At 60.9% G+C, this 22,514-nt stretch overlaps 1 protein-coding gene across 3 annotated transcripts in view; it reads right to left on the bottom strand.

The window, feature by feature from the left end:
• The window catches only part of LOC122541518 (uncharacterized), a 101,267-nt gene that overhangs the window by 6,203 nt on the left and 72,550 nt on the right, over nt 1–22,514 (bottom strand). For all 3 annotated transcript variants that reach the window (XM_087980984.1, XM_087980983.1, XM_087980985.1), the window contains exon 2: nt 20,653–21,070. In XM_087980984.1, coding sequence (XP_087837110.1) covers nt 20,653–21,012 — 360 coding nt within the window. In that variant the 5' untranslated portion in view covers nt 21,013–21,070. The remainder of the gene's footprint in view (nt 1–20,652; nt 21,071–22,514) is intronic.

Raw genomic sequence — 22,514 nt, 5'->3', positions numbered from 1 at the left:
CTGCCTGACCCACTCCCGACAGTGCCACAGCCCAATGTGTTACACACTGCCTGACCCGTCCCCCCCCAGTGCCATAGCCCAGTGTTACACACCACCAGACCCACTCCCACCAGTGCCACAGCCCAGTTTTACACACCGCCAGACCTGCCCCTCCCCCAGTGCTACACACTGCCAGACCTGACCCGCCCAGTGCCGCAGCCCAGTGCTACACACTGCCAGACCCGACCCGTCCAGTGCCGCAGCCCAGTGCTACACACCGCCTGACCCTTCTCCCCCAGTGCCACAGCCCAGTGTTATACACTACCAGACCCGCCCCCCCGTGCCGCAGCCCAGTGCTACACACTGCCAGACCCGTCCCCGACAGTGCCACAGCCCAGTGCTACACACGGCCAGAACCGTCCCAGTCAGTGCCACAGCCGTGTTATACACTGCCAGACGCGTCCCCGACAGTGCCACAGCCCAGTGTGTTACACACTGCCAGACCCACTCCCGCCAGTGCCACAGCCCAGCTTTACACACCGCCAGACCTGTTCCCCCTCGCGCCACAGTCCAGTGTTACACACTGCCAGACCTGCCACCCCCTCCAGTGTTACACACTGCCAGACCCATCCCTCGCCAGGTACTACACACTGCCAGACCCGACCCGCCCAGTGCCGCAGCGCAGTGCTACACACAGCCAGACCTTTCCCCCCCAGTACTACACACTGCCTGACCCATGCCCCCCAGTGCCACAGCCCAGTGTTACACACCGCCAGACCCGTCCCCCGCAATGCCACAGCCCAGTGTTACACACCGTCAGATCCGTCCCCGACCGTGCTGCAGCCCAGTGCTACACACTGCCAGACGCGACCCGCCCAGTGCCGCAGCCCAGTGCTACACACTGCCAGACCCGTTCCCCCCCAATGCCGCAGCCAGTGCTACACACTGCCAGACCCGTCCATGCCAGTGCTACACACTGCCAGACCCGACCCCCCCACCCCCCCCACCACCCCGTGCCACAGCCCAGTGTTACACACTTCCAGACCCGAACCCCCCAGTGCCACAGCCCAGTGCTACACACTGCCAGACCCGTCCCCCCCACCCAGTGCTACACACTGCCAGACCCGCCCCCCCCCCAGTGCTACACACTGCCAGAGCCGTCGTCCCCCAGTGCCACAGCCAGTGCTACACACTGCCAGACCTGTCCCCCCAGTGCTACACACTGCCAGACCCGAACCCCCGTGCCACAGCCCAGTGCTACACACCGCCAGACCCGTTCCCCCCCCAGTGCCACAACCCAGTTTTACACACCGCCAGACCTGCCCCCCCCCCAATGCTACACACTGCCAGACCCATCCCCGGCAGCGCCACAACCCAGTTTTACACACCGCCAGACCTGCCCCCCCCCCAATGCTACACACTGCCAGACCCATCCCCGGCAGTGCCACAGCCCAGTGCTACACATTGCCAGACCCGTCCCCGACAGTGCCACAGCCCAGTGCTACACACTGCCAGACCCGTCCCCGACAGTGCCACAGCCCAGTGCTACACACTGCCAGACCCATCCCCGGCAGTGCCACAGCCCAGTGCTACACACTGCCAGACCTGTCCCCGACAGTGCCACAGCCCAGTGCTACACACTGCCACAGCTGTCCCCGACAGTGCCACAGCCCAGTGCTACACACTGCCAGACCCGTCCCCGACAGTGCCACAGCCCAGTGCTACACACTGCCAGACCCGTCCCCGACAGTGCCACAGCCCAGTGCTACACACTGCCAGACCCGTCCCCGACAGTGCCACAGCCCAGTGTTACACACTGCCAGAACCGTCCCCGACAGTGCCACAGCCCAGTGTTACACACTGCCAGAACCGTCCCCGACAGTGCCATAGCCCAGTGTGTTACACACTGCCAGACCCGTCCCCGACAGTGCCATAGCCCAGTGTGTTACACACTGCCAGACCCGTCCCCGACAGTGCCACAGCCCAGTGCTACACACTGCCAGACCCGTCCCCGACAGTGCCATAGCCCAGTGTGTTACACACTGCCAGACCCGTCCCCGCCAGGGCAGCAGCCCAGTGCTACACACTGCCTGAGACGTCCCCCCGTGCCGCAGCCCAGTGCTACACACCGCCAGACGTGTTCCCCCCCAGTGCCACAACCCAGTTTTACACACCGCCAGACCTGCCCCCCCTCCAATGCTACACACTGCCAGACCCATCCCCGGCAGTGCCACAGCCCAGTGCTACACACTGCCAGACCTGTCCCCGACAGTGCCACAGCCCAGTGCTACACACTGCCACAGCCGTCCCCGACAGTGCCACAGCCCAGTGCTACACACTGCCAGACCCGTCCCTGACAGTGCCACAGCCCAGTGTTACACACTGCCAGACCCGTCCCCGACAGTGCCACAGCCCAGTGCTACACACTGCCAGACCCGTCCCTGACAGTGCCACAGCCCAGTGTTACACACTGCCAGACCCGTCCCCGACAGTGCCACAGCCCAGTGTTACACACTGCCAGAACCGTCCCCGACAGTGCCACAGCCCAGTGCTACACACTGCCAGACACGTCCCCGACAGTGCCATAGCCCAGTGTGTTACACACTGCCAGACCCGTCCCCGACAGTGCCACAGCCCAGTGCTACACACTGCCTGAGACGTCCCCCCGTGCCGCAGCCCAGTGCTACACATTGCCTGACCCGTCCCCCCCAGTGCCAAAGCCCAGTGCCACACACCGCCAGACCCGTTCCCCCTAGCGCCACAGCCCAGTGCTACACACTGCCAGACCCGTCCCCCCCAGTGCCAAAGCCCAGTGCCACACACCGCCAGACCCGTCCCCCCCAGTGCCACAGCCCAGTGTTACACACCGCCAGACCCGTTCCCCCTAGCGCCACAGCCCAGTGCTACACATTGCCTGACCCCCCCCCCCAGTGCCACAGCCCAGTGTTACACACTGCCAGACCCTTCCCCACCCAGTGCTACACTGCCAGACCCTTCCCCACCCAGTGCTACACTGCCAGACCCTTCCCCACCTAGTGCTACACTGCCAGACCCTTCCCCACCTAGTGCTACACTGCCAGACCCTTCCCCACCTAGTGCTACACTGCCAGACCCGTCTTCCCCCCCAGTGCTACACAATGCCAGACCCGTCCCCCCCAGTGCCGCAGCCAGTGCTACACACTGCCAGACCCATCCCTGCCAGTGCTACACACTGCCAGACCCGACCCCCCCCCCACCCATGCCACAGACCAGTGCTACACACGTCCAGACCCGAACCCCCCCGTGCCACAGCCCAGTGCTACACACTGCCAGACCCGTTCCCCCTAGCGCCACTGCAGTGTTACACACCGCCAGACCCGTTCCCCCCCCAGTGCCACAGCCCAGTTTTACACACCGCCAGACCTGCCCCCCCCCCAGTGCTACACACTGCCAGACCCGTTCCCGACAGTGCCACAGCCCAGTGCTACACACTGCCAGACCCGTCCCCGACAGTGCCACAGCCCAGTGCTACACACTGCCAGACCCGTCCCCGACAGTGCCACAGCCCAGTGCTACACAACGCCAAACCCGTTCCCCCTAGCGCCACTGCACAGTGTTACACACCACCAGACCGGTCACTCCCAGTGCCACAGCCCAGTTTTACACACCACCAGACCCGTCCCCGACAGTGCCACAGCCCAGTTTTACACACTGCCAGACCCGGCCCCGACAGTGCCACAGCCCAGTGCTACTCACTGCCACAGCTGTCCCCGACAGTGCCACAGCCCAGTGCTACACACTGCCAGACCCTTCCCCACCCAGTGCTACACTGCCAGACCCTTCCCCACCTAATGCTACACTGCCAGATCCGTCTTCCCCCCCAGTGCTACACAATGCCAGACCCGTCCCTGCCAGTGCTACACACTGCCAGACACGACCCCCCCCCCCACCCATGCCACAGACCAGTGCTACACACTTCCAGACCCGAACCCCCCAGTGCCACAGCCCAGTGCTACACACTGCCAGACCCATCCCTGCCAGTGCCACAGCCAGTGCTACACACTGCCAGACCCGTCCCCCCAGTGCCACAGCCAGTGCTACACACTGCCAGACCTGTCCCCCCAGTGCTACACACTGCCACACCCGAACCCCCGTGCCACAGCCCAGTGCTACACACTGCCAGACCCGTTCCCCCTAGCGCCACTGCAGTGTTACACACCGCCAGACCCATTCCCCCCCCAGTGCCACAGCCCAGTTTTACACACCGCCAGACCTGCCCCCCCCCCAGTGCTACACACTGCCAGACCCGTTCCCGACAGTGCCACAGCCCAGTGCTACACACTGCCAGACCCGTCCCCGACAGTGCCACAGCCCAGTGCTACACACTGCCAGACCCGTCCCCGACAGTGCCACAGCCCAGTGCTACACAACGCCAAACCCGTTCCCCCTAGCGCCACTGCACAGTGTTACACACCACCAGACCGGTCACTCACAGTGCCACAGCCCAGTTTTACACACCACCAGACCCGTCCCCGACAGTGCCACAGCCCAGTTTTACACACTGCCAGACCCGGCCCCGACAGTGCCACAGCCCAGTGCTACTCACTGCCAGACCCGGCCCCGACAGTGCCACAGCCCAGTGCTACTCACTGCCACAGCCGTCCCCGACAGTGCCACAGCCCAGTGCTACACACTGCCAGACCCTTCCCCACCCAGTGCTACACTGCCAGACCCTTCCCCACCTAATGCTACACTGCCAGACCCGTCTTCCCCCCCAGTGCTACACAATGCCAGACCCGTCCCTGCCAGTGCTACACACTGCCAGACCCGACCCCCCCCCCACCCATGCCACAGACCAGTGCTACACACTTCCAGACCCGAACCCCCCAGTGCCACAGCCCAGTGCTACACACTGCCAGACCCGTCCCTGCCAGTGCCACAGCCAGTGCTACACACTGCCAGACCCGTCCCCGACAGTGCCACAGCCCAGTGCTACACACTGCCAGACCCGTCCCCGACAGTGCCACAGCCCAGTGTTACACACTGCCAGACCCGTCCCCGACAGTGCCACAGCCCAGTGCTACTCACTGCCACAGCCGTCCCCGACAGTGCCACAGCCCAGTGCTACACACTGCCAGACCCTTCCCCACCTAATGCTACACTGCCAGACCCGTCTTCCCCCCCAGTGCTACACAATGCCAGACCCGTCCCCCCAGTGCCACAGCCAGTGCTACACACTGCCAGACCTGTCCCCCCAGTGCTACACACTGCCACACCCGAACCCCCGTGCCACAGCCCAGTGCTACACACTGCCAGACCCGTTCCCCCTAGCGCCACTGCAGTGTTACACACCGCCAGACCCGTTCCCCCCCCAGTGCCACAGCCCAGTTTTACACACCGCCAGACCTGCCCCCCCCAGTGCTACACACTGCCAGACCCGTCCCCGACAGTGCCACAGCCCAGTGCTACACACTGCCAGACCCGTCCCCGACAGTGCCACAGCCCAGTGCTACACACTGCCAGACCCGTCCCCGACAGTGCCACAGCCCAGTGCTACACACTGCCAGACCCGTCCCCGACAGTGCCACAGCCCGGTGCTACACACTGCCAGACCCGTCTCCGACAGTGCCACAGCCCGGTGCTACACACTGCCAGACCCGTCCCCGACAGTGCCACAGCCCAGTGCTACACACTGCCAGACCCGTCCCCGACAGTGCCACAGCCCAGTGCTACACACTGCCAGACCCGTCCCCGACAGTGCCACAGCCCAGTGCTACACACTGCCAGACCCGTCCCCGACAGTGCCACAGCCCAGTGTTACACACTGCCAGACCCGTCCCCGACAGTGCCACAGCCCAGTGCTACACACTGCCAGACCCGTCCCCGACAGTGCCACAGCCCAGTGCTACACACTGCCAGACCCGTCCCCGACAGTGCCACAGCCCAGTGCTACACACTGCCAGACCCGTCCCCGACAGTGCCACAGCCCAGTGCTACACACTGCCAGACCCGTCCCCGACAGTGCAACAGCCCAGTGCTACACACTGCCAGACCCGTCCCCGACAGTGCAACAGCCCAGTGTTACACAACGCCAAACCCGTTCCCCCTAGCGCCACTGCACAGTGTTACACACCACCAGACCGGTCACTCCCAGTGCCACAGCCCAGTTTTACACACCACCAGACCCGTCCCCGAAAGTGCCACAGCCCAGTGTTACACACTGCCAGACCCGTCCCCGAAAGTGCCACAGCCCAGTGTTACACACTGCCACAGCCGTCCCCGACAGTGCCGCAGCCCAGTGCTACACACTGCCTGACCCGTCCCCGACAGTGCCATAGCCCAGTGTGTCACACACTGCCTGACCCGTCCCCCCAGTGTCACAGCCCAGTGCTACACACTGCCAGACCCGTCCCCGACAGTGCCATAGCCCAGTGTGTCACACACTGCCTGACCCGTCCCCCCCAGTGCCACAGCCCAGTGTTACACACTGTCTGACCTGTCCCTCCCAGTGCCACAGCCCAGTGCTACACACTGCCAGACCCGTCCCCGACAGTGCCACAGCCCAGTGTGTTACACACTGCCAGACCTGTCCCCGACAGTGCCACAGCCCAGTGTGTTACACACTGCCAGACCCGTCCCCGACAGTGGCACAGCCCAGTTTTACACACCGCCAGACCCGTTCCCCCTACCGCCACAGCCCAGTGTTACACACTGCCTGACCGGTCCCCCCCCAGTGCCACAGCCCAGTGTTACACACTGCCTGACCGGTCCCCCCCAGTGCCACAGCCCAGTGTTACACACTGCCTGACCGGTGCCCCCCAGTGCCACAGCCCAGTGTTACACACTGCCTGACCGGTCCCCCCCAGTGCCACACACCACCAGACCCGTTCCCCCCAGTGCCACAGCCCAGTGTTACACACTGCCAGAACCTTCCCCACCCAGTGCTACACTGTCAGATCCGTTCCCCCCCCGTGCCACAGCCCAGTACTACATAATGCCAGACCCGTCCCGCCCGTGCCGCAGCCCAGTGCTACACACTGCCAGACCCATCCCCCCGTGCCGCAGCCCAGTGCTACACACTGCCAGACCCGTCCCTCCCAGTGCCGCAGCCCAGTGCTACACAGCCAAACCCGTACCGCAGCCCAGTGCTACACACTGCCAGACCCGCCCCCGCCAAGTGCCGTAGCCCAGTGCTACACACTGCCAGACCCGTCCCTCCCAGTGCCGCAGCCCAGTGCTACACAGCCAAACCCATACCGCAGCCCAGTGTTACACACTGCCAGACCCGCCCCCGCCAAGTGCCATAGCCCAGTGCTACACACTGCCAGACCCGACCCACCTAGTGCCGCAGCCCAGTGCTACACAATGCCAGTCCCGACCCCCCCAGTGCCACAGCCCAGTGCTACACAATGCCAGACCCGACCCCCCTAGTGCTACACACTGCCAGTCCCAACCCCCCCCAGTGCCACAGCCCAGTGCTACACACTGCCAGACCCGAACCCCCCAGTGCCACAGCCCAGTGCTACACACTGTCAGACCCGTCCCTGCCAGTGCCGCAGCCCAATGTTACACACTGCCAGACCCGTCCCCCCCAGTGCTACACACTGCCAGTCCCGACCCCCCCCCACCCCCAGTGCCACAGTCCAGTGCTACACACGGCCAGACCCGTCCCTCCCCATGCTACACACTGCCAGACCCATCTCTCCAGTGCCGCAGACCAGTGCTACACTGCCAGACCCATCCCCACCCAGTGCCACAGCTCAGTGTTACACACTGCCTGACCCGTCCCCCCCAGTGCCACAGCCCAGTTTTACACACCGCCAGACCTGTCCCCCCCAGTGCCACAGCCCAATGTGTTACACACTGCCTGACTCGTCCCCCCCCAGTGCCATAGCCCAGTGTTACACACCACCAGACCCACTCCCACCAGTGCCACAGCCCAGTTTTACACACCGCCAGACCTGCCCCTCCCCCAGTGCTACACACTGCCAGACCCGACCCGCCCAGTGCCGCAGCCCAGTGCTACATACTGCCAGACCCGACCCGCCCAGTGCCGCAGCCCAGTGCTACATACTGCCAGACCCGACCCGCCCAGTGCTACACACTGCCAGACCCGACAGCCCAGTGTCGCAACCCCATGCTACACACCGCCTGACCCTTCTCCCCCAGTGCCACAGCCCAGTGTTACACACCGTCTGACCTGTCCCTCCCAGTGCCACAGCCCAGTGTTATACACTACCAGACCCCGCAGCCCAGTGCTACACACTGCCAGACCCGTCCCCCCCGTGCCACAGCCCAGTGCTACACACTGCCAGACCCGTCCCCGACAGTGCCACAGCCCAGTGTGTTACACACCGTCTGACCTGTCCCTCCCAGTGCCACAGCCCAGTGTTATACACTACCAGACCTGTCCCCGACAGTGGCACAGCCCAGTGCTACACACCGCCAGACACGTCCCCGACAGTGGCACAGCCCAGTTTTACACACCGCCAGACCCGTTCCCCCTACCGCCACAGCCCAGTGCTACACACTGCCTGACCGGTCCCCCCCAGTGCCACAGCCCAGTGTTACAAACTGCCTGACCGGTCCCCCGCAGTGCCACAGCCCAGTGCTACACACCACCAGACCCACTTCTGCCAGTGCCACAGCCCAGTTTTACACACCGCCAGACCCGTTCCCCCCCCAGTGCCACAGCCCAGTGTTACATACTGCCTGACCAGTCCCCCCCAGTGCCACAGCCCAGTGTTACACACCGCCAGACCCGTTCCCCCCCCCAGTGCCACAGCCCAGTGTTACACACTGCCTGACCGGTCCCCCCCAGTGCCACAGCCCAGTGTTACACACTGCCTGACCGGTCCGCCCCAGTGCTGCAGCCCAGTGTTACACACTGCCTGACCGGTCCCCCCCAGTGCCACACACCACCAGACCCGTTCCCCCCAGTGCCACAGCCCAGTGTTACACACTGCCAGAACCTTCCCCACCCAGTGCTACACCGCCAGATCCGTTCCCACCCCGTGCCGCAGCCCAGTGCTACATAATGCCAGACCCGTCCCCCCCGTGCCGCAGCCCAGTGCTACACACTGCCAGACCTGTCCCTCCCAGTGCCGCAGCCCAGTGTTACACAGCCAAACCCGTCCCCCCCGTGCCGCAGCCCAGTGCTACACACTGCCAGACCCGTTCCCCCCCCCAGTGCCACAGCCAGTGCTACACAATGCCAGACCCGACCCCCCTAGTGCTACACACTGCCAGACCCGACCCCCCTGGTGCTACACACTGCCAGTCCCGACCCCCAGTGCCACAGCCCAGTGCTACACACTGCCAGACCCGAACCCCCCAGTGCCACAGCCCAGTGCTACACACTGCCAGACCCGTCCCTGCCAGTGCCGCAGCCCAATGTTACACACTGCCAGACCCGTCCCCTCCAGTGCTACACACTGCCAGTCCCGACCCCCCCCCCCCCAGTGCCACAGCCCAGTGCTGCACACTGCCAGACCCGAACCCCCCGTGCCACAGTCCAGTGCTACACACTGCCAGACCCGTCCCTCCCCATGCTACACACTGCCAGACCCATCTCTCCAGTGCCGCAGCCCAGTGCTACACTGCCAGACCCATCCCCTCCCAGTGCCACAGCCCAGTGTTACACTGCCAGACCTATCCCCTCCCAGTGCCACAGCCCAATGTGTTACACACTGCCTGACCCGTCCCCCCCAGTGCCATAGCCCAGTGTTACACACCACCAGACCCACTCCCACCAGTGCCACAGCCCAGTTTTACACACCGCCAGACCTGCCCCTCCCCCAGTGCTACACACTGCTAGACCCGACCCGCCCAGTGCCGCAGCCCAGTGCTACATACTGCCAGACCCGACCCGCCCAGTGCTGCACACTGCCAGACCCGACCAGCCCAGTGCCGCAACCCCGTGCTACACACCACCAGACCCGTTCCCCCCAGTGCCACAGCCCAGTGTTACACACTGCCAGAACCTTCCCCACCCAGTGCTACACTGCCAGACCCGACCCGCCCAGTGCTACACACTGCCAGAACCTTCCCCACCCAGTGCTACACTGCCAGACCCGTTTCCCCCCCCCCAGTGCCGCAGCCCAGTGCTACACACTGCCAGACCCGTTCCGCCCCGTGCTGCAGCCCACTGCTACACAATGCCAGACCCGTCCTCGCCAGTGCCACAGCCCAGTGCTACACACTGCCAGACCCGTTTCCCTCCCCGTGCCGCAGCCCACTGCTACACAATGCCAGACCCGTCCCCCCGTGCCGCAGCCCAGTGCTACACACTGCCAGACCCGTCCCCGCCAAGTGCCGCAGCCCAGTGCTACACTGCCAGACCCGATCCGCCCAGTGCTACACACTGCCAGACCCGTCCCCCCCAGTGCCGCAGCCAGTGCTACACAGCCAGACCTGACCCCCCCCCCCCCCAGTGCCACACACTGTCAGTCCCGAACCCCCCAGTGCCACAGCCCAGTGCTACACACTGCCAGACCCGTTCCCCCCAGTGCTACACACTGCCAGTCCCGACCCCCCCGCCACCCCAGTGCCACAGCCCAGTGCTACACACTGCCAGACCCGAACCCCCCAGTGCCACAGCCCAGTGCTACACACTGCCAGTCCCGACCCCCCCAATGCCACTGCCCAGTGCTACACACTGCCAGACCCGTCCCTGCCAGTGCCGCAGCCCAGTGTTACACACTGCCAGACCCGCCCCCCCCAGTGCTACACACTGCCAGTCCCGACCCCCCCCCCCCCCGTGCCACAGTCCAGTGCTACACACTGCCAGACCCATCCCTCCCCGTGCTGCACACTGCCAGACCCATGCCCCCAGTGCCGCAGCCCAGTGCTACACTGCCAGACCCATCCCCTCCCAGTGCCACAGCTCAGTGTTACACTGCCAGACCTATCCCCTCCCAGTGCCATAGCCCAGTGTTACACTGCCAGACCCATCCCTTTCCAGTGCCATAGCCCAGTGTTACACTGCCAGACCCGTCCCCTCCCAGTGTTACACTGCCAGACCCGTCCCCTCCCACTGCCATAGCCCAGTGTTACACTGCCAGACCCATCCCCCCCAGTGCCACAGACCAGTTTTACACACCGCCAGACATGCCCCCCGTGCTACACACTGCTAGACCCGAGCCAGACAGTGCCACAGCCCAGTGTTACACACTGCCAGACCCAACCCGCCCAGTGCCGCAGCCCAGTGTTACACACTGCCAGACCCGAACTACCGTGCCACAGTCCAGTGCTACACACCGCCAGACCCATCCCCGCCCAGTGCCATAGCCCAGTATTACACACCGCCAGATCCGTCCCCCCACAGTGCCACAGCCCAGTTTTACACACTGCCAGACCCGCCCCCCCAGTGCTACACACTGCCAGACCCGACCCACACAGTGCCACAGACTTCCAGACCCGTCCCCCCAGTGCTACACACAGCCAGACCCGTCCCCCCAAGTACTACACACTCCCAGACCCGTCCCCCCAAGTACTACACACTCCCAGACCCGTCCCCCCAGTGCTACACAATCCCAGACCCGTCCCCCCAGTGCTACACACTCCCAGACCCGTCCCCCCAGTGCTACACAATCCCAGACCCGTCCCCCCAGTGCTACACAATCCCAGACCCGTCCCCCCAGTGCTACACAATCCCAGACCCGTCCCCCCAGTGCTACACACTCCCAGACCCGTCCCCCCAGTGCTACACAATCCCAGACCCGTCCCCCCAGTGCTACACACTCCCAGACCTGTCCCCCCAGTGCTACACACTGCCAGACCCGTCCCCCCAGTGCCACAGCCCAGTGTTACACACAATCTGACCATTCCCCCCAGTGCCACAGCCCAGTGTTACACACCGCCAGACCCATCCCCCCAGTGCCACAGCCGTGTTACACACCATCAGACCCGTCCCCCCAGTGCCACAGCCGTGTTACACACCAGCAGACCCGTCCCCCCAGTGTCACAGCCGTGTTACACACCACCAGACCTGTCCCCCCAGTGCCACAGCCGTGTTACACACCACCAGACCCGTCCCCCCAGTGCCACAGCCGCGTTACACACCACCAGACCCGTCCCCCCAGTGCCACAGCCGTGTTACACACAACCAGACCCCTCCCCCCAGTGCCACAGCCCAGTGTTACACACTACCAGACGCGTCCCCGACAGTGCCACAGCCCAGTGTGTTACACACTGCCTTACCCGTCCCCCCCCAGTGCCACAGCCCACTGCTACATACACCAGACCCACTCCCGCCAGTGCCACAGCCCAGTTTTACATACCGCCAGACCCGTTCCCCCTAGCGCCACAGCCCAGTGTTACACACCACCAGACCCACTCCCGCCAGTGCCACAGACCAGTTTTACACACCGCCAGACCCGTTCCCCCTAGCGCCACAACCCAGTGCTACACACTGCCAGACCCGACCCCCCCAGTGCCGCAGCCCAGTGCTACACACTGCCAGACCCATCCCCGCCAGTGCTACACACTGCCAGACCCATCCCCCCAGTGCCGCAGCCCAGTGCTACACTGCCAGACCCATCCCCTCCCAGTGCCATAGCCATGTTACACTGCCAGACCCATCCCCGCCAGTGCCATAGCCCAGTGTTACACTGCCAGACCCATCCCCTCCCAGTGCCATAGCCCAGTGTTACACTGCCAGACTCATCCTCTCCCAGTGCTGTATCCCAGTGTTACACTGCCAGACCCATCCCCTCCCAGTTCCACAGCCCAGTGTAACACAGCCAGACCCATCCCCTCCGAGTTCCACAGCCCAGTGTAACACAGCCAGACCTATCCCCTCCCAGTGCTGTATCCCAGTGTTACACTGCCAGACCCGTCCCCTCCCAGTGCCATAGTCGTGTTACACTGCCAGACCCATCCCCTCCCACTGCCACAGCCCAGTGTTACACTCCCAGACCCATCCCCTGCCAGTGCCATAGTCGTGTTACACTGCCAGACCCATCCCCTGCCAGTGCCATAGCTCAGTGTTACACTGCCAGACCCATCCCCTCCCAGTGCCATAGCTCAGTGTTACACTGCCAGACCCATCCCCTCCCAGTGCCATAGCCCAGTGCTACACTGCCAGACCCATCCCCGCCCAGTGCCATAGCCCAGTGTTACACTGCCAGACCCATCCCCGCCCAGTGCCATAGCCCAGTGTTACCTGCCAGACCCATCCCCTCCCAGTGCCATAGCCCAGTGTTACACTGCCAGACCCATGCCTCCCATTGCTGTATCCCAGTGTTTCACTGCCAGACCCATCCCCTCCCAGTGCCATAGCTCAGTGTTACACTGCCAGACCCATCTCCTCCCAGTGCCATAGCCCAGTGTTACACTGCCAGACCCATCCCTCCCAGTGCTGTATCCCAGTGTTACACTGCCAGACCCATCCCCTCCCAGTACCACAGCTCAGTGTTACACTGCCAGACCCATCCCCTCCCAGTGCTGTATCCGTGTTACACTGCCAGACCCATCCCCGCCCAGTGCCATAGCCCAGTGTTACCTGCCAGACCCATCCCCTCCCAGTGCCATAGCCCAGTGTTACACAGCCAGACCCATGCCTCCCATTGCTGTATCCCAGTGTTTCACTGCCAGACCCATCTCCTCCCAGTGCCATAGCCCAGTGTTACATTGCCAGACCCATCCCTCCCAGTGCTGTATCCCAGTGTTACACTGCCAGACCCATCCCCTCCCAGTACCATAGCTCAGTGTTACACTGCCAGACCCATCCCCTCCCAGTGCTGTATCCGTGTTACACTGCCAGACCCATCCCCTCCCAGTGCTGTAGCCCAGTGTTACACTGCCAGACCCATCCCCTCCCAGTGCTGTATCCCAGTGTTACACACTGCCAGACCCATCCCCTCCCAGTGCCATAGCTCAGTGTTACACTGCCAGACCCATCCCCGCCCAGTGCCATAGCCCAGTGTTACACTGCCAGACCCATCCCCGCCCAGTGCCATAGCCCAGTGTTACCTGCCAGACCCATCCCCTCCCAGTGCCATAGCCCAGTGTTACACTGCCAGACCCGTCCCCGCCAAGTGCCGCAGCCCAGTGCTACACTGCCAGACCCGATCCGCCCAGTGCTACACACTGCCAGACCCGTCCCCCCCAGTGCCGCAGCCAGTGCTACACAGCCAGACCTGACCCCCCCCCCCCCCGTGCCACACACTGCCAGACCCATCCCCTCCCAGTACCACAGCTCAGTGCTACACACTGCCAGACCCGTCCCCGCCAAGTGCCGCAGCCCAGTGCTACACTGCCAGACCCGATCCGCCCAGTGCTACACACTGCCAGACCCGTCCCCCCCAGTGCCGCAGCCAGTGCTACACAGCCAGACCTGACCCCCCCCCCCCCCAGTGCCACACACTGTCAGTCCCGAACCCCCCAGTGCCACAGCCCAGTGCTACACACTGCCAGACCCGTTCCCCCCAGTGCTACACACTGCCAGTCCCGACCCCCCCGCCACCCCAGTGCCACAGCCCAGTGCTACACACTGCCAGACCCGAACCCCCCAGTGCCACAGCCCAGTGCTACACACTGCCAGTCCCGACCCCCCCAATGCCACTGCCCAGTGCTACACACTGCCAGACCCGTCCCTGCCAGTGCCGCAGCCCAGTGTTACACACTGCCAGACCCGCCCCCCCCAGTGCTACACACTGCCAGTCCCGACCCCCCCCCCCCCCGTGCCACAGTCCAGTGCTACACACTGCCAGACCCATCCCTCCCCGTGCTGCACACTGCCAGACCCATGCCCCCAGTGCCGCAGCCCAGTGCTACACTGCCAGACCCATCCCCTCCCAGTGCCACAGCTCAGTGTTACACTGCCAGACCTATCCCCTCCCAGTGCCATAGCCCAGTGTTACACTGCCAGACCCATCCCTTTCCAGTGCCATAGCCCAGTGTTACACTGCCAGACCCGTCCCCTCCCAGTGTTACACTGCCAGACCCGTCCCCTCCCACTGCCATAGCCCAGTGTTACACTGCCAGACCCATCCCCCCCAGTGCCACAGACCAGTTTTACACACCGCCAGACATGCCCCCCGTGCTACACACTGCTAGACCCGAGCCAGACAGTGCCACAGCCCAGTGTTACACACTGCCAGACCCAACCCGCCCAGTGCCGCAGCCCAGTGTTACACACTGCCAGACCCGAACTACCGTGCCACAGTCCAGTGCTACACACCGCCAGACCCATCCCCGCCCAGTGCCATAGCCCAGTATTACACACCGCCAGATCCGTCCCCCCACAGTGCCACAGCCCAGTTTTACACACTGCCAGACCCGCCCCCCCAGTGCTACACACTGCCAGACCCGACCCACACAGTGCCACAGACTTCCAGACCCGTCCCCCCAGTGCTACACACAGCCAGACCCGTCCCCCCAAGTACTACACACTCCCAGACCCGTCCCCCCAAGTACTACACACTCCCAGACCCGTCCCCCCAGTGCTACACAATCCCAGACCCGTCCCCCCAGTGCTACACACTCCCAGACCCGTCCCCCCAGTGCTACACAATCCCAGACCCGTCCCCCCAGTGCTACACAATCCCAGACCCGTCCCCCCAGTGCTACACAATCCCAGACCCGTCCCCCCAGTGCTACACACTCCCAGACCCGTCCCCCCAGTGCTACACAATCCCAGACCCGTCCCCCCAGTGCTACACACTCCCAGACCTGTCCCCCCAGTGCTACACACTGCCAGACCCGTCCCCCCAGTGCCACAGCCCAGTGTTACACACAATCTGACCATTCCCCCCAGTGCCACAGCCCAGTGTTACACACCGCCAGACCCATCCCCCCAGTGCCACAGCCGTGTTACACACCATCAGACCCGTCCCCCCAGTGCCACAGCCGTGTTACACACCAGCAGACCCGTCCCCCCAGTGTCACAGCCGTGTTACACACCACCAGACCTGTCCCCCCAGTGCCACAGCCGTGTTACACACCACCAGACCCGTCCCCCCAGTGCCACAGCCGCGTTACACACCACCAGACCCGTCCCCCCAGTGCCACAGCCGTGTTACACACAACCAGACCCCTCCCCCCAGTGCCACAGCCCAGTGTTACACACTACCAGACGCGTCCCCGACAGTGCCACAGCCCAGTGTGTTACACACTGCCTTACCCGTCCCCCCCCAGTGCCACAGCCCACTGCTACATACACCAGACCCACTCCCGCCAGTGCCACAGCCCAGTTTTACATACCGCCAGACCCGTTCCCCCTAGCGCCACAGCCCAGTGTTACACACCACCAGACCCACTCCCGCCAGTGCCACAGCCCAGTTTTACACACCGCCAGACCCGTTCCCCCTAGCGCCACAACCCAGTGCTACACACTGCCAGACCCGACCCCCCCAGTGCCGCAGCCCAGTGCTACACACTGCCAGACCCATCCCCGCCAGTGCTACACACTGCCAGACCCATCCCCCCAGTGCCGCAGCCCAGTGCTACACTGCCAGACCCATCCCCTCCCAGTGCCATAGCCATGTTACACTGCCAGACCCATCCCCGCCAGTGCCATAGCCCAGTGTTACACTGCCAGACCCATCCCCTCCCAGTGCCATAGCCCAGTGTTACACTGCCAGACCCCGCCACGCCAGTGCCATAGCCCAGTGTTACACTACCAGACCCATCCCCTCCCAGTGCCATAGCCCAGTGTTACACTGCCAGACTCATCCTCTCCCAGTGCTGTATCCCAGTGTTACACTGCCAGACCCATCCCCTCCCAGTTCCACAGCCCAGTGTAACACAGCCAGACCCATCCCCTCCGAGTTCCACAGCCCAGTGTAACACAGCCAGACCTATCCCCTCCCAGTGCTGTATCCCAGTGTTACACTGCCAGACCCGTCCCCTCCCAGTGCCATAGTCGTGTTACACTGCCAGACCCATCCCCTCCCACTGCCACAGCCCAGTGTTACACTCCCAGACCCATCCCCTGCCAGTGCCATAGTCGTGTTACACTGCCAGACCCATCCCCTGCCAGTGCCATAGCTCAGTGTTACACTGCCAGACCCATCCCCTCCCAGTGCCATAGCTCAGTGTTACACTGCCAGACCCATCCCCTCCCAGTGCCATAGCCCAGTGCTACACTGCCAGACCCATCCCCGCCCAGTGCCATAGCCCAGTGTTACACTGCCAGACCCATCCCCGCCCAGTGCCATAGCCCAGTGTTACCTGCCAGACCCATCCCCTCCCAGTGCCATAGCCCAGTGTTACACTGCCAGACCCATGCCTCCCATTGCTGTATCCCAGTGTTTCACTGCCAGACCCATCCCCTCCCAGTGCCATAGCTCAGTGTTACACTGCCAGACCCATCTCCTCCCAGTGCCATAGCCCAGTGTTACACTGCCAGACCCATCCCTCCCAGTGCTGTATCCCAGTGTTACACTGCCAGACCCATCCCCTCCCAGTACCACAGCTCAGTGTTACACTGCCAGACCCATCCCCTCCCAGTGCTGTATCCGTGTTACACTGCCAGACCCATCCCCGCCCAGTGCCATAGCCCAGTGTTACCTGCCAGACCCATCCCCTCCCAGTGCCATAGCCCAGTGTTACACAGCCAGACCCATGCCTCCCATTGCTGTATCCCAGTGTTTCACTGCCAGACCCATCCCCTCCCAGTGCCATAGCTCAGTGTTACACTGCCAGACCCATCTCCTCCCAGTGCCATAGCCCAGTGTTACATTGCCAGACCCATCCCTCCCAGTGCTGTATCCCAGTGTTACACTGCCAGACCCATCCCCTCCCAGTACCATAGCTCAGTGTTACACTGCCAGACCCATCCCCTCCCAGTGCTGTATCCGTGTTACACTGCCAGACCCATCCCCTCCCAGTGCTGTAGCCCAGTGTTACACTGCCAGACCCATCCCCTCCCAGTGCTGTATCCCAGTGTTACACACTGCCAGACCCATCCCCTCCCAGTGCCATAGCTCAGTGTTACACTGCCAGACCCATCCCCGCCCAGTGCCATAGCCCAGTGTTACACTGCCAGACCCATCCCCGCCCAGTGCCATAGCCCAGTGTTACCTGCCAGACCCATCCCCTCCCAGTGCCATAGCCCAGTGTTACACTGCCAGACCCATGCCTCCCATTGCTGTATCCCAGTATTTCACTGCCAGACCCATCCCCGCCCAGTGCCATAGCCCAGTGTTACCTGCCAGACCCATCCCCTCCCAGTGCCATAGCCCAGTGTTACACTGCCAGACCCATGCCTCCCATTGCTGTATCCCAGTGTTTCACTGCCAGACCCATCCCCGCCCAGTGCCATAGCCCAGTGTTACCTGCCAGACCCATCCCCGCCCAGTGCCATAGCCCAGTGTTACCTGCCAGACCCATCCCCGCCCAGTGCCATAGCCCAGTGTTACCTGCCAGACCCATCCCCTCCCAGTGCCACAGCTCAGTGTTACACTGCCAGACCCATCTCCTCCCAGTGCCATAGCCCAGTGTTACACTGCCAGACCCATCTCCTCCCAGTGCCATAGCCCAGTGTTACACTGCCAGACCCATCCTCTCCCAGTGCCATAGCCCAGTGTTACACTGTCAGACCCCTCCCATCCCAGTGCCACACTGCCAGACCCATCCCCTCCCAGTGCCATAGCCGTGTTACACACTGCCAGACCCATCCCCTCCCAGTGCTACAGCCCAGTATTACACTGTCAGACCCATCCCCTCCCAGTGCTGTATCCCAGGCGACAGGCAGGGAGTCGGAGGCTTAACCTCCATAACATTAACTGATACACAGAGAGTATAAAAGGCACAGTGGGAACAACATTCTTCAACGGATTTCAAGACAACTTTTCTTTTAATCAGCACATCAGTCAAGTTTGACGGGGATACAATTCATGATTTAGTCTTAGAAATGAAGTGGGACAAATGTGCAGGCTAGGGAAGACTGATCATGGGAAACTGCTCCATTGTCCAGAGGTGTGCCGGGAGATGCAGGGCTGCAGGGATATGGTCGGGATGCTGTTTGGGATTTAGTGTGGACTTGATGGACCGAATAGCCTGCTTGCACACCGTAGGAATTGTACGATGTACTTACAGTACTGGTGGGTGAGAGTTGTGCAGTTAATGAAGGACACAGACAGGAGTAAAGAAGAGGGATAACTTCTATGACGCCGAGGGGGGATCTGACCAAGGTGAACTGGATACAGCCACTTTAAGGAAGGTCAGTGACGATCACCCAAAAGCAAGACTCCACATGTTCAATGGAAACACGTCCCTACAAAGCAAAAAGGCTGGTGCCGTCTAATCTCAAATCCCTGGTTATCCAGAAGTGCAGAGAAAGCAGGAATAAAAACGCCTACAGCGATAATTGCAACCAAAGATTAGGTTTTGGATTAAAGGGAAATCAGCCAAGAAAGATACAGAAAATAATTGGCTGGTTAATATAAAGTAAAATTCATAAATCTTTTATCTGTATACTATGAGCAAGGGGATGACTAAAGAAAGAGTTGTGCTTGTCAGAGATATACAGGGTAACTTGTGCACAGATACAGATTATTTGGTCAGGGTTTATGAATGAGTACAGTGTCTCTGTTTTCACAAATGAGGGGGATAATGCAGACACTCCACTTCAAGACAGGGAACAACTGAACCCTGGGGTAAAATAAACAGATTGGGATGGGAAGTAGTGGAAGGACTGACCCCTTTTGAAGGTGGATACATCACCAAGATGAATGAATTGTATCCCAGGCACTCAAAGGAAGCCAGCAATAAAGTACAGAATACCAAAACAGATATTGCTGGTGGAACTCAGCAGGTCTGCCAGGGAAAGGCTGAGTTCATGCTTCAAGTCTGGTGACTGTTAAAGGAAGGACATTATTAAACTGGAGAGGGTTCAGGAAAGATTTTCCAGGGTGTTGCTGGGAATGGAGGGTTCGAGTTATAGGAGAGGCCGGATAGTCTGTGACTTTGCCCCACTGGAGCAAAGGAGGTTGAGGGGTGACTTACAGAGGCTTATAAAATCATGAGGGGCATGGGTCTGGAGGGATATGGGCCGGGTGCTGGCAGGTGGGACTAGATTGGGTTGGGATATCTGGTCAGCATGGACAGGTTGGACTGAAGGGTCTGTTTCTATGCTATACATCTCCATGACTCTATGACATGGATAAGGTGAGTGACGACAGTCTTTTCCCGAAGGTGGAAAAAGTTAAAAACTCAGGTATTTTTTTTTAAGAAAGGCAAGAGGAGGAAGATTTAGAAAGGACACCAGCAGCAAATTTTTTTTTTTAAACACAATATATGGAATGAATTGCCCGAGGAAGAGGAGGATGTGGGTACAGTTACAACATTTAAAAGACATTTGGATAAGGACATGAATCAGAAAGGTTTGGAGGGATATGGGACAAGTGCAGGCAGGTGAGGGTATTTTAATTTGGGATTACAGTCAGCAAGAACTGGTTGGACCAAAGGACCTGTTTCCACGCTGCATGACTCAACATCTCTTCATCAGAAGTGGCAGTAGTGAGGAAAGAGTGGCATTAACACTGAAGGTGGGAGTCAGGGGAGAGACATAAGCAGCATGGTGGCTGGGGAAATGGAGCTGGGGAGCACATACAGGGATTATTCACAGGGGGCCAGGAGACAGAAGTAGATGAGTGCTGAGTGTCACAGGGAATAGGCAGGCTTCTAGAGTGGGTTTGAAACGGCAGGTTCTCTCTGCCCACCTTGGGGGGAGTTCCTCCCACCTACCTGCTTGCATTCTGAGCATTCGTAATGATGGCTATCCTCTGTCAGGCTAAAGCTACCAATCTCCAGCTTGCCGCAAACCAGGCCCTCCTTGGCATGCAGCCCCTGGTGTTGCAGCAACTCATCGGGACTGCTCAGCAGCTGCCCACACTCCAGGCACTGGAATCGGCTCTCGGCACTGCCACCGGGGTGGGCCAGGCCCAGCTCCTTCATCTCAGAGTCAGCTATCTCGGGGCACACATACACATGCAGCCCGACATGGGTTTGCTGGTGCAGCAGCACCTCCTCCAGGGTGTTGTACAGCTGACCACACTCGGAGCACATGTACTGGTGCTCCATCGGTGCACTGCTCTGCGTCTCCATCGTTCTCCCTGTCGCCTCTCTCACCCTCGCAGAGAGGGTGCTACAAGGGCAGCATCACCTGGAAGGGAGAGACACTGTCAGATCAATGGGTTGAGTCACACAGGCTCCCTTTCCTTCCACTCCTACCTCCTCCTGGCTCCCATCTCCTGTCCCCCAGTCTCTCTTTCACCTCTCCTCCCTCTGCCTTGTCCACTCCCTTCTATGCCACAACCTCCCCTCACACATCCCTCACTCTCATGGTCCCCATACACTCTCTCCCATCACGTCTTTGCACCTCTCCCTCTCTTCAGCACTCCTGCCTCACCCACACTCCCCGAAAGTCACTTGGCAGGGGGAAGTTTGTTTAGATGCATAAACCTTTAAAATGCCAAGAACAGATACAGAAAATAATCAAGAAATCTCATGGAATGCTGGTCCTCAAATCAAGAGGACTGGAGTGTAAGGATGCAGAGGTTATGTTGCTGTTCTGCAAAATGCTGGTTCGACCCTATTTGGAGCACCGGGTGTAGATCTGGGCACTACCCTGAAGGAAGGTGAGGTTAGCATTGGAGGGAGTTTGCGAAGGTTTACACAAATGGTTCAGAGATTCTGGAACGATTGAGCAGAGTCCAGGAATTAGGGCCAGAGATGTTCAGGAGAGATGTTAGGCAGCACTTTGACACACACAGAGTGGGAGATGTTTGGAATCCTAGATCAGCTGTTAATTTTCAACGTGAGACAGATACATTTTTCTTAAGCAAAAGCATTAGGGCATGTGGGCCAGAGGCAGGTAGATAGGGAGTTAAACAACAGATGAGCCAAGATCTCATTGAACGTTGGTATAGGCTCGAGGGGCCAAATGACCCACTCCCACGTTTCTAACTTGTCATCTCTGCTCATAGTCTCTTCCTTACCCCACCTTAGTCTCAAGCTTCTGCCCTCCTTTTCTCTCCCATCTCCCACACCCCCATTTACCCTGTCCATCACCCCATCCCACCAAGCTAATTATCCTTGCATCACCCTCACCCAGTGGTATCTCTGCCAACTCCCTGTTTCCCTGGCCCAATGCTGACTGACTGCGCTCTCCCAACCCTCTCCTTTCCCACTCTTTCAATCCTTCTTATTCCCTGCTCAAGTGTCCCTTCTCTCCACAGTCCTGTCTCAGGACACCCACTCCCTCACTCTTCACCAGCCAATTCCCCAGACCCCTCAGTCCTGCCAACACCGCATTCCCTCAACTTCATCCACTCCCTTGGCCTGTAAAACTAGCTGCTCCCGACCTCTCAATCCCCAATCCCACTCCCTCCTTCTTTCGATCCCCTCTCTCTACTTGGAACCATGGGATTACTCTTACTTCCCCTGTCCATATATTAACAACTCTCTCTCTCGCTACCCCCTGCCATTCTGATAATATTTAAATAAGCTCTCTTTCTAATTACAACTATTTACATTAATGACTCATTATTTCATATTTTTCACACACACTATATTCTATTCACTGTTTTGAATATTAATTTATACTT

Source organism: Chiloscyllium plagiosum, unplaced genomic scaffold (genome assembly GCF_037043375.1).
Source record: "Chiloscyllium plagiosum isolate Xiang-an unplaced genomic scaffold, Cpla_swu_hap1 HiC_scaffold_38, whole genome shotgun sequence".
Taxonomy (NCBI): Eukaryota; Metazoa; Chordata; class Chondrichthyes; order Orectolobiformes; family Hemiscylliidae; genus Chiloscyllium; species Chiloscyllium plagiosum.
Note: the sequence above shows the minus strand (reverse complement) of the source record. Positions and strands in the feature narration are given on the sequence as shown.